Genomic DNA, 27,229 nt, shown 5'->3' with positions numbered 1-27,229 from the left:
CTGCAGCCTCTGATCTGCTGTCATCTTGTCTCCTGCGGTTGTTTGGGGTGTTTTCCTCCGGTCGCTCCACCCGCTGCTCCACCCGCCGCTCCTCTCCCCGGGAGGACGCCGTGCGCCCCGCGCCCCGCTCTGCCGACCGCGCGCCTCTGCCTGGACCTCCACCATGGGCCGGCTGGACGAGCTGCGGCGCTTCAGGCTGCTGCAGTGGCTCCGGGAGGAGCGCCAGTCGCGGAGACTCATCCTGTTCATCGTGTTCGTGGCGCTGCTGCTGGACAACATGCTGCTCACGGTGGTCGGTAGGTGCGCCGCCGCCGCCGCCGCCGCGAGCGCGAGTCTCCGCCAACTTTCTGCTTTTGCGCAACAGGTGCTGAAGTCTGGATACATACTGGACACGCGCGCGCACACACACACCACCAGAAATAAAATAATGAAGCTGTTGACTGGACAGAAAGAGTAAACCAGCCGTCATTTTCATACACTGGCAGGAAAATGCTCGTTTTTTCTCCATCCAGAATTTAGTTTCCTGTCCTCCGTTAATTCTTCTCCTTCATCTACCTTCCAAAACGCGTTTATTTCCACCCTGCTTTCACAACATCCAAAACACGGTCCTTACTGGGCGCGTTTTTATTTTATTGGGTTTATTTTTTTCACGTGGACAATCAAATCAAAGCGTCGTGCGCTCGATGTTTAAATGAATCCTGTTTATCACGTGTCAGACTCCAGTCCTCGGGGGCCGGTGACTCTACATGTTTTAGATCTCTCCGAGTTGTAACACAGCTGATTGCAATGATTGGGCTTTTCTACAAGTCTGAGGTCGTCATCAACATGAGATTCAGGTGCGCCGCAGCAGGGAGAGAAAAACATGCAGGGTGCCGGCCCGAGGATTCACTTTGACACCCCTGCGGCATACACGTGAATATTCAAGTAGCCTCATCTTGATTTTAAATCCTTTTATTAAAACCACTTTCTCAATAAATACAAGTAGAAAAAAGCTGATGAAGCGCAGTGCCTGAGTAATACTAGACTGAATGTGAATGCATGTTTTTCTAAATCTCACGCAGTGAAACAAACCTAAACCTGAGTCTTTACTGAGTTACACTTTCATTTGAATGCTGACAGAAATAATTACAGCTTCAAACAAACTGAAACTGAAATACATTTCCTTTTTGTAGTCGTATCTTACTTTTTAAGCAGTTTTATAGTTGATTCAAATTGTGATATACTTGTGATATATAAAAAGTCTGTTTTGATGAAATTCTGATTAACCAGTCATTCTGTCACTGATACAATATTTAAAAAATCTGATTTACTGATTTCATGAGTCACTTTTTCACATCTCCTGACAAAAAGATGAAACACAGAAAGAGAAATTGATCACTTTGTTATAAATACTGAGGGGAAGGAAAGGCGTCCATGACTCACAGGCAGATAAATATAATCACACTGAACCTCCTAACAGAGAAGCAAAAAGCTGGTAGAGACATGGAGATCTGTGATGGGGGGCTGAGGCTCAAGACCCGCGATGGGGTTTGAAGTCTGAGATCTGTGATGGGGGGTTGTATTGCAACCTCAGACACATGAATGGTGAACTCAAACAATTCAGAGTCTGTCGTAGTTAAAAAAAAAATAAAGTTTGACTGGGAATGAAAGGGTGGCGTCTGGGACTGGGAGCCTGGTATCTGGGCCAACATGATTCTGGGTTGGTGTTGCAGCAGGATTCCCATCAGGTTGTTAGTGACCCAGGACCTGTATGGAGCAGGATCCGGATGGAGCAGGACCTCGATGGAGCTCGATGGAGCAGGACCCGGATGGAGCGGTACCCGGATGGAGCAGGACCCGGATGGAGCGGTACCCGGATGGAGCAGGACCTGTATGGAGCAGGATCCGGATGGAGCAGGACCTGTATGGAGCAGGACCCAGATGGAGCAGGACCCGGATGGAGCAGGACCCAGATGGAGCAGGACCCGGATGGAGCAGGACCCAGATGGAGCAGGACCTCGATGGAGCAGGACCCAGTTGGACTTGGCTCAGTTGTGCCGCCCGGTGGTTTATCTGAGCAGTGATGTGGTTCGGATCTCCTGACGCTCCACCATGTCTGCACATCATGGCTCATGGGACTTGGCTGAGCCTCGTGCTGGTACAGCTTGGACTTCTGGGAGTCTTTTCGTTGTAAAAGTGGTCCCAGCATAAAAAATGATCTCAAAACTGAAAAACATGGAAACCTGGAACATGACAGCGTGGACAGAACCAGACAGAACAAGATGAGCTGGAAACAAGACCAAGGCAGAGAAACGGCTGAGAGGGAGAAGTGGTGAATCCAGCCGGGCCGAGCGGACAGTCACAGTGGACAGGAAGTCAGGTCTGAGAGGCAAAAGGAAGCGCAGGCGACAAAAGACTTAACCTGAGGAAGACATGACACGAAACATCAAACACCGAACACTAACAGCAGCCTGTCCTCCCACACACAACGCCGTCATGCAAACCAGATTTCACTGTGTGTGTGTGTGTGTGTGTGTGTGTGTGTGTGTGTGTGTGTGTGTGTGTGTGTGTGTGTGTGTGTGTGTGTGTGTGTGTGTGTGTGTGTGTGTGTGTGTGTGTGTGTGTGTGTGTGTGTGTGTGTGTGTGTGTGTGTGTCAGTCTATTTGTAGATCCATCACACACTGCACACTCATCCTCTGTTGCATTTCTGTCCATTCTGGATCTTTCCACTCGAACCAAGCCTTCAGCAGTTCCTCTGCCTGGAGCAGGTTGGACCTGGACGTGGCTGGATGCAGGTCCAGGTCCCGGAGGCTCTGCTGGATTCGTCGCTCTGGCCTCCACGTGTCAGATTTCACTGGTTTTATTCCTCACGTTGTAGAAATTGGTCATTTTTTGGCTTGTGCGCCTTGGCGCTGCATTTCCTGTCCACCCAGCCTTGAACGGCCTCCTCTAACGTCTGCTTCCAGATTAGCATCGTGCCTGCGAGCGTCAGTCGGTGCTCATGTCAGATCTCATTAAATCTCTCGTGTCCTGCGTCTGTCTGTCTGTCTGGCAGTTCCCATCATCCCCAGCTACCTGTACAACCTGGACGAGTCGGCGGACGTGGCGCTGAAGAACGACTCTCAGTCCGGGCAGAGCGCTCCGGGCTCCTTCCACAGCATCGTGTCCCTTTATGACAACTCCGTCAGGTTGTCCGGCGCCAACAGCACCGTCCGGTCCGTCGAGCGCGTCCCCCCCACCGCCGCGGCGCCGGCCGGGCTGCAGAACTCCTCCGACTGCCCCCACTCCAGCAGTACGCTGGTCAACGAGAACGTCAAGGTGGGAATGCTGTTTGCCTCCAAGGCCACGGTGCAGCTGCTCACCAACCCCTTCATCGGCCCGCTCACCAACAGGTAGGACGCCACCTCCTGGTTCACACGCTCCGTCGCCGCTCCTCTAAAGGTTCAAGCATCATCTTCAGGAAAAAAAAAAAAGGTTCAATAATAAGTTGCAGAGGTGAAACCTGCAGCTGTTACCTGTATTATTAGTATAACAATTAGACTTGAACATTTTTTTTATTTATATCAATAACTGTCGTTCATTGTTTAGCAAGTTACACTCAGAGTTTGTGGAGCTGTGATTGGCTGATAGTAGTTTATTTCAGCAGACATAATAAATATGTAACTCAGTTTACTTAAGCAGAGCCCAAAGCGCTTTACACTGCCGATTACATTCACCCATTCACACACCAGTGGAGGCGTCCACCCTGCGAAGACCACAATCTGTCCACTGGGGGCAGTGTGGGGTCCAGGTGTGGTCCAGGTGTGGTCCAGGTGTGGTCCAGGTGTGGTTCGGATGTGGTCCAGGTGTGGTCCAGGTGTGGTCCAGGTGTGGTTTGGATGTGGTTCAGGTGTGGTCCAGGTGTGGTCCAGGTTTGGTTCGGATGTGGTTCAGGTGTGGTTCAGGTGTGGTCCAGGTGTGGTCCAGGTGTGGTCCAGGTGTGGTCCAGGTGTGGTCCAGGTGTGGAGGATGTTGATCTGCCCTTCTTTAGAAAAGGCTGTTTGTCTCTGTCAAAGCGAGAAGGCTGGTTGACGCTGGTGCTGTGTATCTGTGCCGACCCGGCGCCGTCGCTCCGTCTGGACGGCAGACCGCTCTGGAAACAGGAAGTGGATGGAGAAATAGCAGCAGCTGTTTCTGGTCCTTCCAGATCTGCCTTCTCCTTGTAGCAAACTCTACAGGCCACGCTTTGCAGCAGTCATCAAACTCCTGCCTGCATGCAGCTTGTCTTTTTCAGTCCTGTCATCTGCATCTAATATTGGTTTTGCACTGAAACAAATTGCTGTGGAGGAACACGAAGAAAGAGATTGAACCAGCAGCCAATTGTCAATTCTATTAAACAGAAGTCGAAGTACAAGATGGGTTATTTTCCCCGTATCCCATTGGTTTTAATGGCATTGCAGGAGAAAGAAAGCTCATTTTATGTCAATGTGATTCACTGTGACGTTTGATATTTGTGTCTCACATACTTGTTTCTGAATTTATGAGTTTTGAATTGTTTCAGTTCAGGGATGAACATTCACTCCCCAGCAGCCTCCTCGTGCTTTGTGTTGTCTCAGTCCGTCGGTTGTGACTGCAGGTCAGCTGTGCTCTCCTTTTTCCACACAGTGGTGCAGCTCTGTCAATTTTTACGTCTGTGAAACTTCACTGGAATAGAATAGAGTAGATCTGGCGAACATATAATGGTCAAGTGATTAAGCGTTGATGCATCTGAGTCCTGTGTAAACAACCAGTAACGTCATAATAACCAACAATGTGATGCAGTGGCCCTTTTCAATATAATAAAGCCAATAAGATCAATAACATTTTATCAATAAGCTGTTATGTAATTGAAGCAACTTAAAAAGAAAGAAAAAAAACCCTTTCAAAACAAAAGTACTTCAGTCAGTAATTTGATAAGAAATAAATAAAGCTGCATGTTTTGGAAATAAAAAAGAGTTCTTTGCAGGTTTTTAGCAGGTTTTTTGTTTGTTTCTTTGTTTGTTTTTTAATCAAAAACAGGTGTAAACTGCAGCAGCCTCTCAGTTACGTTTGTAAGGAAACCTGAGGGAGGCTCTTGGGTTTGCTTCAGTCAGGTTTATTTGAACTAGTAAATGAGTGTGAGTGGGCCGAGGACGCGTCCCTGTGGTGTCCCGGTGTTCAGGGCGACTGAAGCCGGCACGGCTCATTTCATTCTTTGAAGACGAATAAGAAACGAGGACTTCTGTTTCAAGACCTCAGACTGGGCTGGGAGGCGCCTTTTCACGAAGGGCGAGCGGAGAGTGTGTTCACAAGCTCCTCCTCAGGGGGGCCGGGAGGGCGTCGTCTCTGCTCTTCAGCGGGACTGAGTCGGTTCAGAATGACTGACGAACTCATTCTCCTCTCCAGAGAAGCTCGGAGAATCCGAGCTGCTCGTGGATGGAAGCCTCAGAGTCAGAGAACGCTAACGCTGCCGCCGGACGTGCGGCGGAGCAAAGCAGGAGCTGAAGTCGTCTCTCGGTGTGTCGGTAGCTTTTTGTATTGTGCTGAATATCTTGAACACAGATGTCAGTTCTTTCTACTCTGACCCCTTCATGGAACTCAGACGGAAGAAATGTGTGAAAGAAGAGCGTCTGAAACAGGAAACAGAGACAGACCTGAATTAAACTGGGTCTGTTCGAGGGAACTTCATCCCCGTCAGGCCACATCTTTATCTATTTCATTTTTTTTTCTTCTTATCTTTCATTCTAAAAATCATGTTTGACTTCAAAATAAGCCCACATACTCAGTTCCACTGCTCTTCCCACAAATGCCAGCTTCTATCGAATGGAAGCCCATTCATGACAAAAACACAGACCTTCTCCACACGGCGTCCAGAGCCGGTCTCTGTGTTTATTTGACCTCTGGAGTCAATACATTTCCTCTCTTTCTGCCGGCGCTCTGTGAAGATGGGTGTGCGTGATAATCCCAGTATAGGAGTCATTTGCGGAGCTCTTAGAGCAGCCCGTCTGGCACCGACAGCCACGCCAGGAAAAAAGGAAAGGATGATAAACAGAAAAGAAGAAGCACAAAATCCATTTGTGCAGTCATGAAATTGTGATGTGAGATCCTGCATGTGGAGGGAAGGGGGGTGAATCCATCGAGGAGACGGTTTGTATCAGTGAACGTCAGGAAGCAGCTTCTTCTGAAACGAAGTTGGTCTCCACAGCTCAGGCTCATGGGTTTTGTTGTCTCTTTGTTCCGTCTACCTTCTGGCTACTTGATCTTCGTTTTGATTTGGGAAAACCAAAAAGCACAGAATGATCTGATGACGGTTTTGATGACAGGAAACACTGAAAATGAGTGTTTTTCTGATTTTTTTTCTTTTATCTGTTTATTTAACACAAGTGGGGGGGAAATGTATGAATTAGTTTATGATCTGAAGATCTGCTGGAAAACCCGACAACGTTCATCTTTTCCGTTCGAAGTGGCGGTGTAGATAACAGCGTCCCGCTGCTTCTTTTTTTTTTATTACTTTATTTTTATTGGTTTTTGTCCATTTTACATTTTACAGAAACACCAAAGAAAAACAAATATAAAACAAAAAAACTAGTAACATAACTGTCTGGACAATTCAAGGTCAGTTTACATTAAATATATTATATGTTCGATAGTTTACAGTGTTACTTTATGTAACTTTTTAAGAAAAAGGACAATTTCTTCCATTGATTATCATGTTCCGGTCCCTTCAGTCTGAAATTAAATACCATTTTTTCCATAATTGAGATTCCCTCGACAATTTTCATCCAGTCTTCCTGAGTTGGTGGACCAGGCTTGAGCCAACTCTTTGTTTTAACTTTCTTACTAGCAGCCAAAATCACCTTCGTCAAAGTCATGTCCTCTTTTTTAACCACCTGTGTTATATTTCCTAGGTACATCACTGAACAAGTGTTGGGAATTCTATAACCAAGAACTTTGTATAAAGTCGCACCAAGTTGTTCCCAATAGCTGGTAATTTTAGGACAGCTCCAGAAGACGTGCTGTGATCAGCCTCTACTTCTCCACAGCCTCCAGCAGCTCTGTGGGACAGAAGTTTGTCTACTTTTGATTTTGGGTGTAATAAAAAATCGTGTCAAGTTCTTCCAGCAGAATTCCCTCCGTGATGATGAATTAGTTGTGCTCTGCTGGACTTCACACATCTGAAGCCATTCCTCCTCTGTTATTTTAACCTTCAATTCTGTTTCCCATTTATGTTTAATGTATAAAGTTGTTTCCTCTCGGCATTCCTTCATTGGATTGTAGAGGGCTGAAACTGCTTTTACCTTCTTTTGCAGAAATGAATCTATCACTACCCCGATGATGCTGTGAGTCTTGTCAGATCGTTTCAGTCTAATTTGTTTTGTGAAGTAATCTCTCACTTGTAAATACCTAAAATGATCTTTATTATCTAAATCATATTTTGATTTTAGTTCTTGGAAACTCAAAAGCTGCCCATTTTTTGGAAGAGTGAAGATTGCTGTTATTCCCTTTTCTTCCCATTGCTGAAATGACTGATCAGTTTTTCCTGGTTTGAATTTGGTATCATACCTAAACCATTTTAAAAGGAGAGCCTTTTCTTTTAGATTATATTTTCTAGTGCTGTCAGTTTTAATCGCATTGATCGCAATTAATCGTGATTAATTCATGGAGAGCTGTCAACAATTAACTTTTTTAAAGTTGAGATTAATTGCAATGAAGAATCTAATCCTCATAAATCAGTCCCAATGTCATGAAAAAACACTATTATCCTCTAGTTCTTTTCGTTGACCCAATTGGCAGACCTCAATGGATTAATCGCGATTAAAATTGACAGCACTATATTTTTCTAACACCAGGTGCTGTACTTCCAGAGTAAATTTGAGAACTGGGTTCATTTTGCTCTTAAGGGATGTTGTTAACACTTTATTTGCGAGAAAAATTTGAGTTTTGAAACCTAGAACTTCTTTTTCAATTCCTTTCCAGTGGGATTCGTATTCCAAGAAGTGACATATCTTAGTTGTGCTGTGAAGAAATATTCCTTTAGATTGGGGAGGTCCATGCCCCCTTCAGCTTTCGGGAGTTGCAATGTTGTATATTTGATCCGTGGCTTTTTCCCATTCCAAATAAATCTCCAAATCATTTTATCCCATGCTTTGAACTTGCTTTGTGGTACAGGAAGCGGGAGGGACTGAAACAAGTATAGTAATCTAGGTAATACATTCCTTTTGATTATTTGTATTCGAGAAGTAAAATCTGCTGGTAAGGTGGACCATCTATCCAAGTCTTTCTTAACATTTTCTTCAATTTTATTATAATTTATCTCAAACATGGTAGAGAGCGACTTTGTCAGAGTATTTCCTAAGTACTTCATTGATTGTGAGTTCCATTTTAGTCTGTATTTTTCTTTAATGTTTTGAGAGGGAACATAATTGAATGATAAAATTTGTGTCTTATCTATGTTAATTTTATAACCTCAAAAGTCTTCATACATTTGAAATAAGTTCATTAAATTTTGGAGGCACAAATCTGGATTTTGAAGGAAAATAATGACATCATCAACAAAAAGCCCAATGCGATGCTGCTCTCCAGAGATTGTAATAGCCTGCAGATTTGGACTTTGCCTTACAGCTTGTGCAAGAGGTTCTACATATAACGAGAAGAGCAAGGGGGACAGGAGTCCTGCTGCTTCAACACTCCTAAAGCCTCCTAAAGCCAGTCCACCGCCTGCAGCCTGGGACACCTCTGCTGTTTTCAGGGCTGTTTCTGATGTAAAAATGCTCACATGCAGCAACAAGACGAGCTAAAGCACCAAAGAAACCACCAAAGTGTCTGTTTCTCTGTTTGATTTAGTCGTGACGGTTTGATGGAGTCTCACGTCAGGAGTCCTCCAGGGGCTGGAATAGGTGTAGCAAGTCTTCTCCTCCTGATTGGTGGATGACCACCTCGCTCCTCGCTCAGCTACTTGTTCTTTGCTTTTCCACAGACTTTCTATGATGTTTGACTTGAATTTCTGAAACTTCATCTTTCCTTGTCATTACAATCTCTCCTGGTCGGACAGCGACCAGGACGATCCAGAGCGACGGTAGAACAGATCAGACCTGATCCTGCTTCACGATGTCGTCTGGAGGCACCGTGTTGAATCCAGAGATGCATCTCTACAGATCTCAGCTGTTGCTGTGCTTCTCCTTAACTCTCCAAATCTTCAACAAAACCCTGATTTTCTTGGACAGAACAATGTCCTGCGACATTTTGAGGAGACGTAAAGGAAACGAGTTGAAAAGGACAGTGTCGCGGTCAGACATGCGGCTGTTGCTGGAGGGCATGCCATGCTGTTCATGAAGAAAAACAAGCCAACATTAAAAAGGCAGGTCCTGCACGGCGGTTAACCGAGTCCACTGAATACTTTATTATTAATTCCTTTTCTGCATTATCCTGTTACCAGGGTGTGGTGTGGCAACACTCACTGTAGGAATTGAACCAGCGAGTCCTCTTCTCTGTTTTGAATGATGCTTTTGTGCGTGTCCTGTGATGGACTGCTCACCTGTCCAGGTTCAACCTGACTTCACACACACTGAGCTTCAGGTCTGGATTCTGCTGTGAAGTGAAAGTATTTCTCTGAAATCTTGACCTGAGTTTGAGCTGATATCTGGGATGTGCGTCAGGCATGAGAGGAAGGAGAGGAATATCTCAGGACTTTGTGTGATTCTGGTCACTGGAGTATTTTTATTCATTGGAATAATTTCATATTCCAGGTTAGTGGTTGGTGCTCTTGGGCTCTGGGGCCCTGGGCTCTCTGCTCTGCCCGCCCTGGGTATCTGGTGCCCGGGGGTCCTGGCGCCTGGCGGTCTTGGCTCCCTGGGGCCAGGGCCCCGTGGCCGCTGGGGGCCCCAGCCGGGGCTTTCCTCTTCCCCCTTCTGGACTGGTGCGTGGACGTCTGCCTGGGGGGGCTTGAATCTTGGCTCTGTGATGGCTGCCGGTTGTCTGGGCCCTGTGGGTCTCCCCGGCCTGCTTCTGGTCTTCTCAGTGGTCAGAGGTCATATTTCTATGATCAGTGTCACATTTGCATGGTCACGCTGATCTTTAATCACTCTTCATGTTCTGCATGTGGACTCAGTCACCTTGTTGTCTTTTGGGCTGTTCGACTAATAGCTATCTGGATCAGGTCTCTCCTGGTGCTCTGGTGTGAAGGCCCGTCTGTGCTTCACATGACCGCGTTTGTCCCCGTGACGTAAAAATGGTCATGAATTCCTGTCCGCTAGGGTCCGCGTGGACCGATCCGGCCGATCCTGGATGTCCGTGGATCGATCCGCAGATGACGGTGCACAGCCCAAATTTTGTGACCGCATTGCGCATACACGGCGAGCGTATGCGCTGAGTGCTTTATCTGTCGTGCATGCGCTAGCCAGAGTGTTCTCCAGTAGCGCTCCAGAACACTGTACTGATGCCTGTTTGTTATTTTTCTGTTCTTTGTATAAATACAGCAGACACGGGAGCTGCGTCTCCCTCTGCTTTCCCTTGGTCGCCATTTTGGTTACGTGCACAGCTTGTTTTCAACTGGGCATGTGCATAAGTGCGCATTCGTGGAACGCGTACCGCCATGAGTTCAGAAATGTAGCATGGGAGCGAGCACGTGCACATCGGTGATGTGCGGATGCGGACATGTGAAGCATGGATGGGCCTTAATTTCATACCTGGGTCCTCAGTTTCACGCCCCAGGTCACTACCAGCTATATTCTCCAACAATAGTCTGTAGGACGCCCTCTGTCATACCTTAATGTAGGTGCAGCAGCCGGTCGTCTGGAGTGTCGATATTTATTGAAGGATGGTCGTATCTCTTGCCTCACAGCAAGAAGGTCCTGGGTTCAAATACCGGCCGGGGCTCGGGGCCTTTCTGTGTGGAGTTTGCATGTTCTCCCCGTGTGTGCGTGGGTTCTCTCCGGGTACTCCGGCTTCCTCCCACGGTCCAAAAACATGCATGGTAGGTTAATTGATCACCCTAAATTGCCCCTAGGTATGAATGTGTGAGTGAATGGTTGTTTGTCTATATATGTCAGCCCTGCGACAGACTGGCGAACTGTCCAGGGTGTACCCCGCCTTCGCCCACAGCAGCTGGGATCGGCTCCAGCCACCCGCGACCCCGAAAGGGAAAAAGCGGCAGAAAATGAATGAATGAATGAATGAATGGTCGTATCTCTTCCTTCCCAAAACACTTTTTGTTGTTTGCTTGTCTGTTCACTTGATTCTTTCACTCTCTGCCTCTTTACCGGTCTTTCTGTCCCCGTGTCAGGTCCATCAATATGTATGAGCACTCAACATAAATAAAATAAAGTGAGAATCCATGTCATGGAGAGGAGCTTTATACTCATAAGTTCCTCTTAGAGGGGCAAATCTGTCTGGAACCTTCCAGCAGCCAGACGTCCGTTCTGCTGCTTCCATTATGGACAGGACAGGTTAAAAAAAAAAAGAAAGAAAGAAACCACAAGTACCTCTGGCTTCCTGGAGGGGGCAGTGCTGAGCTCTCTGTGTTTCATTCATTAAGGTAGGATGATAGAAAAATGTAGATTTGTCTGTTTTACTCTCATGCCGTCTGTTGTTTGAGAGACTCCAAGGTGTCTTTAGATCCTGCTTACACCTCAGAACTACAACCATATTCTTTTCTCTCAGTCACATGACACACCAGAGCAACATTTCACACCTTGTTCCAACTGAGATTCAATACAAATGGGAAGTGAGGAAGAAATGGGTGCCTGGATCAGAAAGACAAAGGGAGAGAGTGAGAGGGTTGCTGTGTGCTTTCAGAGGCTTCCTGCCTGAGGCCAGAGCTGTGCTTCAGAGTTACCCCCGCGCTTTGAAAGGTCAATACACAATCACATTTCTGATCCTATCTGAGGCACATCCAGCACAAATTGAAGGGAAAGAGCAGTAACAGACTCCATCTTTAGTTCTTGGTAGGAAAATAAAATGCAGCGGATGGGAGCCGCGTCAGGCTGATGGAGTTTTGAGGGGTAGTGTTCCGTCAGCCGCTGGAGATCTAATCCAGCTGGATTAAACAGAGCACAAGTCCTGATTAGCTCCGTTTGTGTGTGTGTGTGTGTGTGTGTGCGTGTGTGCGTGTGTGCGTGCGTGTGCATTTGTGCATGAATATCTGAATGTCAGGTGACTCACTGGAGATTGTATGTCCTGTTCTGCATGTGGTTACCAGACTCCTGGTTTACAATCAGGTCCTGGTCTGTACTCAGGTCCTGGTCCGTACTCAGGTCCTGGTCTGTACTCAGGTCCTGGTCCGTACTCAGGTCCTGGTCTGTACTCAGGTCCTGGTCTGTACTCAGATCCTGGTCTGTACTCAGGTCCTGGTCTGTACTCAGGTCCTGGTCTGTACTCAGGTCCTGGTCTGTACTCAGGTCCTGGTCTCGCTTGTGATAGACGGACGTGAACTGTTGGGTTCAGGTTGGTTTCTGTAGATCAGCTCAGACTTGAGCGGAGCCGCTGATTGACGCTGAGAGTCCTCATTGTTTATGTGCTGTTTCCCGTTGCCTCAGGATCTCAGACCTTCATCACGCTCTGAGATGCTCACACCCCGGATAGTTCAGAAAGCGGGGAAATTACAGCTGGTACTGAAGAAAGGAGCCGGTTTTTGTGAAACAACTCAACGTTTTCAGTAAAACATTGAGTGTCTTTTCTTGATTTTGAGGAATGGAAAAGGGTCGGGAGCAAACTCTGCCTAAATTATCAAGAAAGTAGTGGGGCGCCTGTTTAAAGCCGTGCTGTTATTGACTCGATAGCTCATTGTTTCCCGTTGCCTCAGGATCCCCAGACCCGAGCCACAGCTCATTTTAATGCCACCAGTGAACTGCAGTGGGGAGACTCTCAGGCTTTCTGCCAGACTGCGGGCCTTCGTGTGGACGTGGCACCTTCTCCCTGTGCTTATGTCCAGAATTCAGACATGCTGCTTAGTTGAACTGGTGACCTCCATGAGCTGTGGAGTAAAGGTTGAAGTAATGCTTGATCCTGCCGGTTGCTGTCATAGATGATTAAGACTTTACACCTGGTGGAGGTCTCAGATAACGATGTCTGTCTTTGCTATCTGCATCCTGAGGTCTGGAAGTGATGTCTTAGCTGGGTCTTATGTTGGCTAATGTGCTATTTGGAGCTAGTTGAACCCTAACCTCTAACCCTAACCCCTAATAAATAAACCCTAATCATAACCCCGAATGACAAACTCTATCCATAACCCTAGCCCATAACCCTAATCCTAACCCCTAATGATAATCCCTAACCCTAACTCTAGCTCTAGCCCCTAAACCCTAACCCGATACAACTGCTCTCCAGACACCCAGAAGAGAAAGAGTGTCCGCTGTCCAGTACTTGGACGTAGCTACAGTTCCAAACACTGCCTTGCTCTATGCTACCGTTCAGGACACAGCTATGAGGGAACTCCATTCATGTGTAAATTTTCCTGAACCTTTTTCATCCAGGTTTCCAGCAGTAACTCCGAAAAGTGCCTGGACAGTTAGCAAATAAGAACCAGTTCAGATGAAGTACTTCCAGAGGAGATGTGAGGAAACTCACACTGAGTGGTTTTTTTAGTCAACACTCAAACTTAATGACAAAGAAACACTTTCTGCTCCATTAATCAAATTCTCCAGAACATCCAAACCCTGGGAAACATGAGATTTCGTCATCCGTCAAGTGTCCAGAGGCAGTGCAGATCTCTCAGAGTGTAAATGTTGAGAGAAGTGGAGTGTTCGGCTCACGCCTCTTCGGAGTGGTGTAAATGAAGCAGACGGCACAGAGCGATTACTAGCTGGCAGTCACCTTCCCTCCGACAGAGGACAACACGGAGCCAGTCGAGCATGTCAGCCGGTGATGTCTGGCAGCTTTTAGCCTTTAAATCTGACTGAAGCTCCTCCACTAAAACTTTCTTCCAGCGTAATGGAGCTGTGCTGTTTGAGTGCACCGGATGTCAAGTGGCTGGTCTTCAGCGTTCCAGCAGGTTTCTGTTGCTGCTCAGATATTTACAGCGTTCTTCCTCTAGTTCTGCTTTCCCAGGACTGAATGTAGAAGACACTCAGAAATTAAATGCACATTTGATCAAACTGAATGCGGAGGTAAACTGTGACACAAGTGAAAAGGTTTCCAACATGGAGTGAAATCTTAATGACAGCGTTACAGAGGAGCTGTGGAGTCTCAGTGTTGCGTAGAAACCAGTGCAGGTCTGAGCGTAGGACTCATCTTACGACACGCGGGATTTATGAAACTGTCGTATCTCAGCATACAAATGATGGCTTGTTGATAAATATGAAATCGATGGTAATTAAAGTCCTGATAAGACATACAGTAATCTGCCGCAGCAGTGACCAGGCTCCAGGGATTCAATATGTCTTAATAACATGTCTGACTAACTGTTGTCTGCTGTCTGGATTGAACTGCATCACAAAGCTTCAGAAACTACATTTAAACATTGTTGAAAATAAAAACTTCTAAATTTATATACTTTTATTTTCGCTTTTGTGGCTTTTTAAATATTACTGTACAGCTTTGAGATGTAAAGAAAAAACTTGGATGTCAGAAATCTTAAACTAAGCATTTACTTATTCAAAGCTGAGAGAGTTGATGAGTTGATGGGTTGGAATAGTTGAAAGCACGGGCAGAGTTTGACATTGTTTCGGTAACTGATGCAAGTTCACCTGGCCGACATCACTCTGTTACATCAGGCGTTCCACTCACACTCACCATTTGAAAAACCTTCTGCAGATGTAAAGGTAAACATTCAGCAGCTGGACTGCGCTGGTGATTTTGGCGGCTCCCTGGACATTGGGCGGCGGCTGGCTGGCAGGCTCCGCCGGCTAATGGTTTAACTGTCTGAGGTTTTCTGGGAGGTTTTCGATATCGCTGAACGTCCAAAGCCTCTTTTTGTTAGCCAGGTTTGTGAAGGCGAGGACACCGCTTCGAACGCTGAATGTCTCAACGTGCCGAGTCACATGACTGCTCAAAAAAGACAAACACATTTCAGATTCATTTAATGCTATCATTTTGGTGTCATTGGATTATACGAAATGTGTGTTTATAATGTAGGAAAGTATGATTAAATGATTACAATGAATCTGATTCATTTTTAAATGAATTTCATCCTTTGCTTGAGCAGTTTGAATGTTCATTATTTCAGAACCAAGCTCAGACCTTTTCAGTCACTCGTCCATTCAGTAACTGGGATGTACTGTTGTGAGTTTGGAGGAAATATGAACCGAATAAGACATAAATCTGTCCTGTGATGCTTGGTAAAGGCATGTGTGTCTGATCGCCTGGGTCTTTTCTTCTCTGCCTCCTCAGGATAGGATACCAGATGCCCATATTCGTTGGCTTCTGCATCATGTTCCTGTCGACCATCAGTAAGTCCAGATACGCTGCTGCTCAGCATTAACCTGAGCTCGGCGGCCCTGCCTCACGCTGTTTCTGCTCCTCTCACTGCTGCCAAGTGTTCGCCTTCTCTTCGAGCTACGCTCTGCTGTTTGTGGCCCGATCGCTCCAAGGCGTGGGCTCGTCCTGCTCGTCTGTGGCCGGTAGGATCAACCGTGTTTACCTGCTGTTTACCTGATGTTTGCCTGATGTTTACTGCTGACCATGACTGTGTGCAGTGCTGCATCACTTCATTTGATAGAACGGAACAGAGACAGGCCCAGGAAATGACAGCTTTTTAAAGCACAGTGTTTTTCTCATCAGCTCTCAGAAGCTTTTTCTGAAGCTGATCCTTTCAGTTGAGTCGAACTGTTTGGTTTCCTAACATCTATAACAGCATGACTGGCTGTCAGTTTACGTGAGTTTTACACGTGAGAAGCTGAGAATAATCCAGGTCAATCTGAAAACCTCAAAACTGGAAAAAAATGTGAAGAACAACATTCATAGGTTCAAGATGATTTGTCGCAAAGTTGAAGCTGTGGGAAAAAGAAAAGATTACGAGCTTTGAGAAGAAGTAAAACAGAAGAAAATATGAAGCGATAAAAGTGGTGGCCGGGCAGGAAAAGTGAGAATGACCTGCAGACACCCGGTGAGCCAGTGTTGAAGTGATTTTTCTCTTCTCAGTAGCGACTTTGAATGTAAATGGAGGTGAAATCAGGTTGTTTGTCCTGGGCCGAGCCTCCAGGACAGTGAAGTTCCTTCTGAATAAGTAAACTTGTTTAATGATCACACGGATACTTGAAATGTCAAATCCTGTTCCAGGGTCAACATTGGCTTCAAACACACACTTCAATGTAAACTCGTGTTGCTGTACATTCATCACGATGTAAAGTCACGGCATCGGTAGCGCCTGTCGATGACAGCGGGTGTTTTCTCACGTTGGAGCTGGAGCTGTGTGTCTTCACACCCTGGTGTGTTTTCAGGGATGGGGATGCTGGCCAGTGTGTACACAGACGACGAGGAGAGAGGCCACGCCATCGGCATCGCCCTGGGAGGTCTGGCCATGGGCGTCTTAGGTGTGTGTGCACAGTGCTCACACACACACACACACACACACGCACACACACCGCATTTAGAACATATTCCTACAGCAACCTGTTTTCAGAAACAAGCCACCAACACCTGAAGAAGAGGTGAACGATGGGGCCAAACTAAGAGCTGACCTTTGGGTTTCTTGTCTTTATGAAGCAAGTCAGCTCCTTCAGATTCTCCTGTTAATGTTTAGTCGCTCTTAAAGGAATGCAGTTTATCAAGGAACGACATTTTTGCCTGCACTTCACTAAGTTACCAAAATAAAAGTAAATTGAGTTTAGACCATAGAAACGTCCTGATGTCTCCTTGGAGGTAAATTCTTTACTTCACACATATTTAATTGCGTTGGACTCAGAGCTGTTTAGCTGCTGGCAGTGAGTTCAGTATCCTCGTAAAAAGACGAGCAGCTCGTCCTTTTCAGCTTATTACTCCATTAGAATACATTTCAAACATCTCAAATCACGCCAGCGTTTTTTGCAGCTTTGCTCCACAGAAAGACAGAATTTACAATCCAGTGGAACAAAATGCATTTTTAATGATTAAGCTCAGTGTTGATCAGTAAAACATGGCAGTCGGTCATTAACAAAAAGCATAAGAGAAGAGGGATTAACAGTCAAATGAAGATGTGAAGACGACTCCGATGTCCACAGGAAGGAGGGATCTCTAACCACCAAAGTACACGACAGATCAGTTCAGTTCTATCGGTCAGGATGGACCTCCAGGACATCATGGAGGACTGGGACACTGCTCAGGATGGACCGTCCCCTGAGGGTCCCTGTTGTTGCTGACTGCTCTTCCTGAGGCTCACATGCTGCAGCCGTTCAGTCAGGTAGTCAACAACCCAGGACACAGCGGGGGGCATCTCCTTCATCCACCTTCATCCACCTGCGTCCAGTCAGCTCCTCACCCAGCAGCGCCCCCTGGTGGTGTTGAAGATACTGGAGAAGTGATGGAGGAGGACATGACTGTCACAGTGCTGGGCGATCTGTCGAGGGGGAGATGGAGGCTGAAAGGAGAACTGTCGGGGGTCCAGGTGAGAGGGGACAGAGCTGCTGCAGGACCAGTCCGTCAGGGTGTCTATGCTGTGGTTTGCCACCAGGGTGTGGACCGTCAACCCACAGTGGACGTCTTCCACACAACGGAATCCTCCGGAATGCCACAGGTTCAGGACCCTGGGGAGCGCAGCTCTTCAAGACTCTGGGATGGAGGTCTTAGGACCCTGGAGAGCAAAGATCTTGGGATCCAAGAGTTTGCAGATGTTTTGGACCCTGAGGGTTGCTGATCTGAGGACTCTTGGTTGCAGGTCTTAAAGACCCTGGAGAGTGCAGGTTCTGAGGATCCTAGGGCTTGTAGTTCTTTAGGACCCTGGGGATTGTAAGTCTACAAGATCCCGGAGAGCACAAGTCTTCAGGACCCTGGGATTTGCAGATGTTGTGGACATAGTGGGTGGCTGGTCTATAGGAATTTGGGGGTTGTGGGTCTTTGGGACCTTGGAGTTCCAAGGTCTTTAGGACCCTGGGCTTGCAGGTCTTCAGGACCCTGGAACTCTCGCCGTCCTTGCTTGCCTATGTCTAAACCGAAGACCTAGTCCAATATCTGCAGCCTTTGTAACAGTCCTCGTCTCTCTGGCGTGTCTCCACAGTGGGGCCTCCGTTCGGCAGTGTGATGTACGAGTTTGTGGGGAAAACCGCTCCGTTCCTCATCCTGGCCTTCCTCGCCCTGTTCGATGGAGGTACGCTTACATTTTTTCAATCCTTTATGAAGAAGAAGCCAGACGGTGAACACGTGGCAGCAGGGTTCCACTCGTCTCTGTGTCTTCTCAGCTCTGCAGCTCGTTGTTCTTCAACCCACCAAAGTGGAACCAGAGGTGAGCGTGTTTACCCACATCCTTCATTTCCTGAGCATTATCTCGCTTCATTAAATGACCTTTACAGGCTCCCAACATTTTAAAGAGTGCTTGATGACCTTTTCTGAAGGAGACAGTTCAAACAGGAAGTGTGGCTGAGAACAGCGGCGGTGTCAGGCTTGGCTTCAGACACTGAGAAACGCTCTGTTCTTTGGATTCAGCTACAGTCTCAGCCTCTAGTGTTTGACATGAACACACAAAGCTTTACAGCGGTTGGTCCCTGCACAAGTAAACAAGAGCGTCCACCATCCCGCCGTTCACCTGCAGCTGGGACAGAGCTGCTTCAGAGGTCGAACGGGCAGCGCTGAGCAAACAGGAGCAGCATTACTGTCATGTTCTCATCTTATTTCCCTTTATTATCATTTAAAGGTGCACACTCAGCCTCCTGACACAAAATACAGCAAAGTGTGGGAGGACCATGGCCCAGCATGCACGTTTCCACTCGTTCACCCTCACTGTTCCTCTCTGATGCCACTCGGTCAGTAAGCGGGGTTACTGCAGCGTCTCGGACTGCTCCGCTCCCTCCACCATCAGTGAAAAAACACCAGCAGCTCCTTTAGTCCAGGCCAGATTCAGACCTCACACCTGGCTTCAGTTATTCAGTGCATTACTTTAACCCTCCACACACCACGTGTCTGTATTAGGAAATGGAGAACTCCAACATGTGGATGTTCTTAAAGATTGGATGTTGGATGTTCTTGGAAGATTGGAAGTTTGGATGTTGGATGTTCTGGATGTTCTTAAAGATGTTCTTAAAGACATGAAGAACTGATTATTTATGTTAGTGATATTTTTGACAAGTACGGATAAGAAAAACCTCTCAAAAGAGCAAAACATTCACAGGATGCCTTCATAAAGGCCCCGTCTTCCTGGGATATTTGTTAATTGATGTATTTAATCCAAAAAGCAAAGTAAAGGTCTGGAAGCGACCTGCTCTTCTGTTTTATTTCTGGATCTCATTGATTCGATACGTTTTACCTCCTGAGAGAGGAAACAGACGTTCTGCTCCTCCGTCCGTCCTGCCTGGCTCTCCAGCCGGGGTCACACGGTTCTGAACATGAGTGGAAGCTCGTGGTTGGATGAAGGACGGCGAGCGTTGACCTGCTGTTGTCTTCCACAGAGTCAGAAGGGAACCCCGCTGTTCACACTCATGAAGGATCCCTACATTCTGATCGCAGCTGGTAAGAAAACAGCAACACTCCAGGAAACAGTGACGTTCTCTGCTGCCTAAAGGCTGCAGGCGCTGATAGAACACGCGACATGGAGGGCAGCCGATAGGAGGAGGGAACGGAGAGCACAGGCTGAGGGCAGAACTGAACCCGGGAGCTGGGTCAGAGTCTGGTCCTGGGCGGTTCTGGAGAATCCGGTCCGTCCTGTGTCAGGATGAAGCTGGCTGCTGCTGATAGGAACCGGCGGGCCGGTCCAGCGTCCAGCAGGAAGTCGTTTCTGTCCGTCCTGTCCTCGTATCTGAGGACTTGATCTGCAGACTTCTTCCTACAGCGTTATTGTTCCAGTTCCTGTGAACTGTTGGATCATATTATGGGATCCATTTATCTTTTCATTTCCAGTTTTTATGCTCCGTTTCGTAGAGATTAGTAAAAGCAGCGTAGCATTAGGTCTGACAGACTTCCTCTGAAGTATTTTTCTGCATTGAAGTCAAAGGAATCATTTTTAATCACCAGGAAAATGTTTTCATCCTTCAACCGTGAATAGAACTTTGGTTGATTTGATTATTACATCTGCTTTCATTTCTATAATCTGATGTATTAGAGGTTTATTTAGCATGGCTGTGTAAACTCAGATGTGTTTTTTTCGTGCTGTCTGAGACGCGATCTTCGCTGATGTTTCATGCTGTGAACTCGCGTCCAGATCGAAAACCGATTCCTCTAAAATGTCAGTTGCTGTAAACCTGAGTGAGCGCAGAAGCAGAATAATCCATTACAGCCGAAGAACAGCAACAAGGGATAATTGCCTCTTCTCCCACTTATCTTTAATTGTCCTCCAGGTGCCATCTGCTTCGGTAACATGGCCATCGCCATGATGGAGCCCACGCTGCCCATCTGGATGATGGAGACCATGTGTGCCAGGAAATGGCAGCTAGGTATTCACGGCGCTCCGCTCAGCGCACGGAGACGGAGGGACGGCTGGAAGACACACACCAACCCACACACACATCAGCATACACACTCTATGGAGACACAGCGGGAGCATTTCATGTTCCTACACATGAACGTAGCGAGATGAGAGGCACCGCTGCTTTATCTTCTGTTTAATTCCTTCAAATATTCAATATAATAAACTGCAAAGCAGAAGAATCTCCATTACAGAGCATCTTCCTCCTCTAACATCCACAGTACAGAGCATCTTCCTCTTGTCGTTTCACTTGAGCTGAACAGCTCTCCTCACAGTCTTAACTCAGACCTATAACTGAAAGAGGCAGAACTTCACAGTAGTTACTTTCCCACAAAAGTTACTTTTTATTCACAGAGGTTTTCTGTTGGGAGGCTTCCAGGAGCCCGTCGGTGCAGCCGACTGTATGCGAAGTCTGGGTGAGATAACGAGGATGAGAGGAGGGGCGGGGGGGGTGGGGGGGGGGGGGGGGGGGGAAAGGGGGGGGACAGGATATTAGGCTGCCACATGCTGGCAGGTGCAAAGCACAAGTCATCATTACAGACAATGGAAGACGTACAGCAGCACACAGATAGAGATCTGCTTATCGCTCAGATCCTGCCCACACCTTTCTGTGTGTGTGTGTGTGTGTGTGTGTGTGTGTGTGTGTGTGTGTGTGTGTGTGTGTGTCCAGGCGTGGCGTTCTTACCAGCATCCGTCTCCTACCTTATTGGAACCTACATCTTCGGCTCGCTGGCTCACAGGATGGGGAGGTGAGGAGGGAAATAACTCTTATCTCCTCTGCCGATGTGCGATCTGTTTCTGCTCCTCTAAATGAGTTTCCACTGTTTTTAATGTTTGTGAGGTTGCCTTTATTGAAGCATCCCTGACACCAGACACCCGTCTTCATTCGACTGTATTTTCGGCAGCTGTCAGAACGCCATGTTACGTTGAACCTGTGGCCGGTCCATCACTGGGAACTGTCTTCCGTCTTTTCTGAGTCTTGCTGAGTGTTTTCAGGGCTCGCCCACAGAGTGGAGCGTCTGTTAGGCCCTTCCTCTCCTCTTTGTTTTCGTGTATTCCCCTCCTCTGCTGGTGAAATGAACTTGCCTTGACGACCGCCGCTGCCAGTGCCGCTGCCGGTGCCGCTGCCGCTGCCGGTGCCGCTGCCGGTGCAGGTTGCGCTGACCGCCTCCTCTCGTCCACAGGTGGCTCTGTGCTCTCGTTGGAATGGTGGTGGTTGGAATCAGTGTCATATGTGTAAGTAGAATCCAGAGAACGTTTCATCTTACTTTCATTTTGTTGCCAGTATCTGAAATGGGCTGACTGTTACCGCCACTGGTCAATGTTGACTGTCCAAACACAGCTCTCAGAGGGATAATCCTGAATAAACAGGGAGAAAGAGCAGAATGAAAGAGTTTTATTTGCTACCAGTGATTCAGATTTACCCGGATGAGACAAACAGCTGAACAGATGTGCTGCTACAAGCTGCCACCATCAGGAAACCAGTCAAACTCACCAAAACTGATTCATGCAGATAAAAAAGACAAAACCACAACTAAGAAAAGATTCAGAAGTGTCATGATAGGTCAGAGTGCTGAGGCAGTGAAGGCTCTGCTCTCCATGGTGCTGAAGGGGCGGCGAGCTCAACGAGGTCGGCCAGACCTCTGAGGTCCTCAGGAAGAGGTTTACTGACTGATCCGGACCTCTGAGGTCCTCGGGAAGAGGTTTACTGACTGATCCGGACCTCTGAGGTCCTCGGGAAGAGGTTTACTGACTGATCCGGACCTCTGAGGTGTTCGGGAAGAGGTTTACTAAATGTTCTCAGCATCAGAAGAAACGAGTTGAAGCAGCTTTTAGTTCCTTCGTTCTGACACACTCTCTTCTTTAGTTTTTCTCCATTGTTTGGCTCATTTCTTGAAACCGAAATTACGTTTTCAATACTCCAAGATCATTTGGCAAAACGGTCTCACAGTTCAGCTCAACACCAGAGTTCACTGCTGAAGCTCTTCTCTCCCAGACCTGTTCTCTCTTGTTTCAAAGCTTCATTTCTTTCCCATATGAACAATCAGAGTCTCCAGAACACAAAGATCCTTCTCAACAGTTTCAGCCCATTTCTCGAAACAGACCAGACGTTCTCAGTTCTCCTGGTTCTCTTGTCCAAAACAACCTGGACGGTTCAGCAGAACCACACAGTTCTCCTGTCAGAGATCACATCTCTTCTAAAACAGCTCACTCAGGAGGTGAAACTACGTTTCTTCCTCAAACAGATGGTCAGTGTCCTCCAACTGCTTCGTCCTTCTGGCATCGTGTGAGCACTGACAGAATGTTTAGATGTTTTGTCTTTAAGGCAGAGGAACATTGAAATATCCTTCTCTCCCTTCCTGCCTGAGTCCAGTCCTTCAGTCACTGTGGTTCCGGTGATAGCTTTTATTTTCTTCTTCGGGTTGTTTAGCTCACAGAAACATATTGTGTAAGAACATGAAGAAGAAAGCATTTTACAGTAAGAAGAACCTTCAAGTTCTGATTCACACATTGCTCTTATACCTCCAAGGAAACTGTTAGAATTTTTATCCTGTGGTGTCTGTGGATTAGGATATTCTCACATTCGAAGGGGCGGGGTTTGGTGACGTGGGGAGGTGTGGTGTACTGACGGTGGAGGGTAAAAAGGTGGAAGTAAACTTTCATGGGGTGACTGACAGCTGTGAGTGGAGTGCGTCAAATAAAGGCCGTCTTCACATACCCGACTGCTTCGTTTCTGCAACCTCCACAATCCACACACAAAGTATCTCCATCAATCAGAGCTCAACATACCGTCAAATAAACACAAATACACAATAACAGGGTCCGCCCCAGGGCCGTCACACGATATGCTGATGAGACTGTGACTTTCCCTTTTCCGTGTGTGTGTGTGTGTGTGTGTGTGTGTGTGTGTGTGTGTGTGTGTGTGTGTGTCTGTGTGTGTGTGTGTGTGTGTGTGTGTGTTCGTTCCTCAGGTCCCCTTTGCCTCCAACATTTACGGGCTGATCCTTCCAAACTTCGGCGTTGGCTTTGCCATCGGTGAGTCTGCGGGCTTCGGCGCCGCGGCAGTCGCAGGCCTGTTATTGACGGAGCTGTGTTCCAGGGATGGTGGACTCCTCCATGATGCCGATCATGGGCTACCTGGTGGACCTGAGGCACGTGTCGGTGTACGGGAGTGTTTATGCCATTGCTGACGTGGCGTTCTGCATGGGATTCGCTCTAGGTGAGCCGGACGAAGACGCCGGTCGCCGCTGAAGCCTCAGTCAGCCTGAGCTTTACGATCAGATAACTTCCTGGAACCTGGTCTTCCAGGTCCGTCCATCGGAGGATCCATTGCGGAGAGCATCGGCTTCCCCTGGCTCATGACCATCATTGGGATCGTGGATGTCTTATTTTCTCCTCTCTGCATCTTCCTCAGAAATCCACCAGGACAAGAAGAGAAAATTGTAAGATTCTCAGCACACTGTTTTAAAAGTAGCCTGACAGGAAAAGTTGACTTTAATGAAGGTTAGGAAAGCTTCTCTGTCACTAACGTACACTTCACCACCTCTCCAGCTGTACTATGCACATTTATATCAACACTTTTTTGTTTTGTTTTGTTTTTCATTTAAAATGAAATGGATGGATGGATGATACATTGATGGATGGATGGATGGGTGGATGGATGGGTGGGTGGATTAATGAATGAATGGATGGATGGATGGATTAATGGATGGATGGATGGATTAATGAATGGGTGGATGGATGAATGTATGGATGGACGGATGGGTGGATGGATGGATTAATGGGTGGATGGATGGATGGATGGATGATGATAGATGAATTAATAAGCAGATGGATGGATGGATTAATGGATGCATGGATGGATGGTTGGATGGATGGATGGATGGATGGATTAATGGATGCATGGATGGATGGATGGATGGATGGATTTATTGGTGGATGGATGGATGGTTGGATGTTTTCTGTGGTGTCAGGATCTTCTGCCATGACAGACTTCATTAATTGTGTTGGACTGATGATCCTGAGGAATCTCGACCGATCAGCAGTTAGCTTGTAGATCACGGTGCTGCTCTCCAGACTCGGAGGAGACTCTTCTCCTCACACGGATCACAGAGCCGTTGTTCCCTGAGTGTTTCTGTATGTTTGAGTGGAACTGGGTGGAAACCTGCTCAGCGTTGCTTTGCTGATGTTATGTAAATCATGTGATCGCCTCTTCCCACACTGTATCGTCGCTCTCCACGATTGTCTGAGTTTCATCTCAATGAGCCGAGATGCAGATCAGGTCGCATTTCTGACCGATTCAAAGCATCAAATGTTCCATTTCAGAGGATTTTTCCCTCCGCTCAGTGTGAATCTTGAAAACAAAAACTGGTGAAGATAGTTCAGCTCCTGTAAAGTAGAAGCTCGGTGTAGAGTTTGACGTGAACACATTTTGACATGTGCTGTGAGGACTTGAGAGGAAACTCAACTGTGTGGTGTGTTACAGGCTCTAGCCAGAGGGGAACAGCAGAGTTTACCTGACTGAACATCAGTGAAGTGCATGCACATCTTCACCAGCATGACGGAGTGTCTTCATCCTGCAGCTCCTCCTCCTCCTCCTCCTCCTCCTCCTCTGTCTCTACATGTACATGCTGCTCTTCATCGTGTTTGTTTTGTCCGTTTGCTTCCGTCCGTCGCCTCTGCTTCGCCCACCGTCGGCATGTGCATGGTTCTCACCCGTGACTCTCGGAAGAGACTGAATCTGCTGGACTCTGCTGGAGCTGAGACTTCTCCACAAGGAGACGGCTCAGGCCCCGTTTCCATGACAACCATTCAACTGAAAACACCTCGTTTTTACGTTTCTGTTTCAGGAAAGTTTCACGTTTACACAGCAACATTTTGAAAAAGATGTCTGTTTCCATGGTAACAGCAGAAACACTGAAAATGATGTCATTACCACACCAGGTCAGGAGTCGGTTGTTTCTGTAATGAAGCTACACTGCAGAGAACAATACAGTCTATATTTTACCAATGGAGAACATGGAAAACAATACACTCTAAACATGAACCATGGACAACACAGACATTCATATGGACAGACCACCAAGTTGGATTGTTACTATGGTAACTGTCCATTTTAAAGCTCTATTTCTACTGCACAGTCTGGCACAGCTCGGTACGGTACAGTAAAATGTACCCAGACCCACATGTGGTGCTTGTCTCCACCGTTGAGGGTACGGTTAAGATGTACAGTAGGTGTGGTTGTGAACGGCTGTTCTCCGGTTGGCGCCCGTCAGCGAAGCCGTGAGCCTCCCGTTGATGGTATGAAAAAGATGGACAACACCTACAAGACGTCCCCCATAGCGTTCTGAAATTCCGTTTGAGGATTTGAGTAGGACGGCTCCGTGTTGAACATTTGAAACCGCATGTAAATGAAGCCAGACTTTTGTAATCCGGATGTGCAAAACTTTAACTCATGAAACAAAATCAATAGATGATTAATATGAAAATCGGACTCTGGTCAAGCCAACGGGTTGTAGAAACTAGAGATAGAGGCCAGAACATGTTCTGAAACCGTGTGATTTGTATGTTTATTTAAATATTATCGGATGGTGGAAGGAATACTTCAAGGACCGCCTCAATCCTCTTCTATGGAGGAAGCAGAGGCTGAGTTCTCACAGGTGGACTCGTCCATAAACCAAGCTGAAGTCACCGAGATGGTTGGTAAGCTTCCAAGGGAGCCAGCTGAGGTGGTTCAGGCATCTGTTTAGGATCCTCCTGGACGCCCACTAGGTATGTCCCACTAGGAGGAGGCCCCAGGAAGACCCAGGACATGCTGGAGAGACAACATGGCGGACTTGTGGAAAGTGACGATGGTCTTTGACTGATCAGCTGACAGCAGTGGGGTAGCTCCTCCTGATGGAACATATCAGGTTCCTCAAAACAGGCGTTATGAAACATGGTAACAGTTGAGTATGGTTATTTCAATACTTTATGGCTTTTGACAGTGGAAACACCAGAACCTGTACCGTGCCGTGCTGTGCCATATTATACCGTACCGTACCGTACCGTACCAGCAACAAAGCTAAGACCAAGACCAGCATTTATGTGATCTACACAGACAGAGCCAGAATATGTGATCACAGAGAGGCATCGGAGCGTTTCCAAGTTTCAGTGATTCCTCAAACTTGTGTAAACGGATGCCCAAAACACAACCAAAGTTGTGCGGTTCCCTTGAAAAAGTCACACACCTCCTCTGAGTTTCAGTCGCGGCCTGACGAACAGGTTTCTGTGGTCTGGACTCTGCTTTTGTGATTTTGACTTTCTTTAAGTTTTAAAGGAGCTTGTCATTGAAAAGCGTTAAAATGTTCAACAGGTGAGGACTGTGTGGAAACAGTGCTGGCGCTGTGTGCTGCTGGAATCTGTGGTTCACTCTGCACGCTTCAACACCTCTCTTCACAGGCCATTTTGATGGACACCAACTGCTCCATGAAGACGAGGTCCTACTCCACTCAGGGGACGTTCTACCAGGGAGACAACATGGACCCGGAAGACGACGACTATGACTAACAGGACAGATTAACCCCTCAGAGGATCTATTTTGTTGTACGAAAAAGGAAGAAATACAGAAGAAAATTGGAAGAAAAAAAAAATAGCCAAGATGTTTGCGTGTGAAAGTCCTGCGTTCAGTCCTCACTGTTCGGTGTCTTGTTAGCCGTTAGCCGTCCTGGAGCGCGCCGGCTCCTCGTTAGC

The 27,229-nt window shown here is 47.1% G+C and overlaps 1 protein-coding gene across 2 annotated transcripts; it reads left to right on the top strand.

Annotated features, from left to right (window-relative positions):
* On the top strand, nucleotides 1-27,229 carry slc18a2 (solute carrier family 18 member 2). Of its 2 annotated transcripts, none has more exons than XM_030107109.1 (15): nucleotides 1-296; nucleotides 3,035-3,371; nucleotides 15,301-15,359; nucleotides 15,447-15,530; nucleotides 16,350-16,442; nucleotides 18,101-18,190; nucleotides 18,282-18,325; nucleotides 19,485-19,545; nucleotides 20,370-20,465; nucleotides 21,168-21,246; nucleotides 21,682-21,733; nucleotides 23,470-23,533; nucleotides 23,598-23,717; nucleotides 23,807-23,940; nucleotides 24,984-25,239. In XM_030107109.1, exons 1-15 carry the CDS (start codon nucleotides 164-166, stop codon nucleotides 25,020-25,022), a joined length of 1,485 nt encoding a protein of 494 aa, XP_029962969.1. In that variant the 5' UTR covers nucleotides 1-163; the 3' UTR covers nucleotides 25,023-25,239. The 2 variants fall into 2 exon arrangements, with proteins under 2 accessions (XP_029962969.1, XP_029962968.1); XM_030107108.1 differs by lacking the exon at nucleotides 24,984-25,239 and adding an exon at nucleotides 26,939-27,229 and having other exon boundaries at nucleotides 164-296.

This window comes from Salarias fasciatus, chromosome 13 (assembly GCF_902148845.1).
Source record: "Salarias fasciatus chromosome 13, fSalaFa1.1, whole genome shotgun sequence".
NCBI classification, from domain to species: Eukaryota; Metazoa; Chordata; class Actinopteri; order Blenniiformes; family Blenniidae; genus Salarias; species Salarias fasciatus.
Note: the sequence above shows the minus strand (reverse complement) of the source record. Positions and strands in the feature narration are given on the sequence as shown.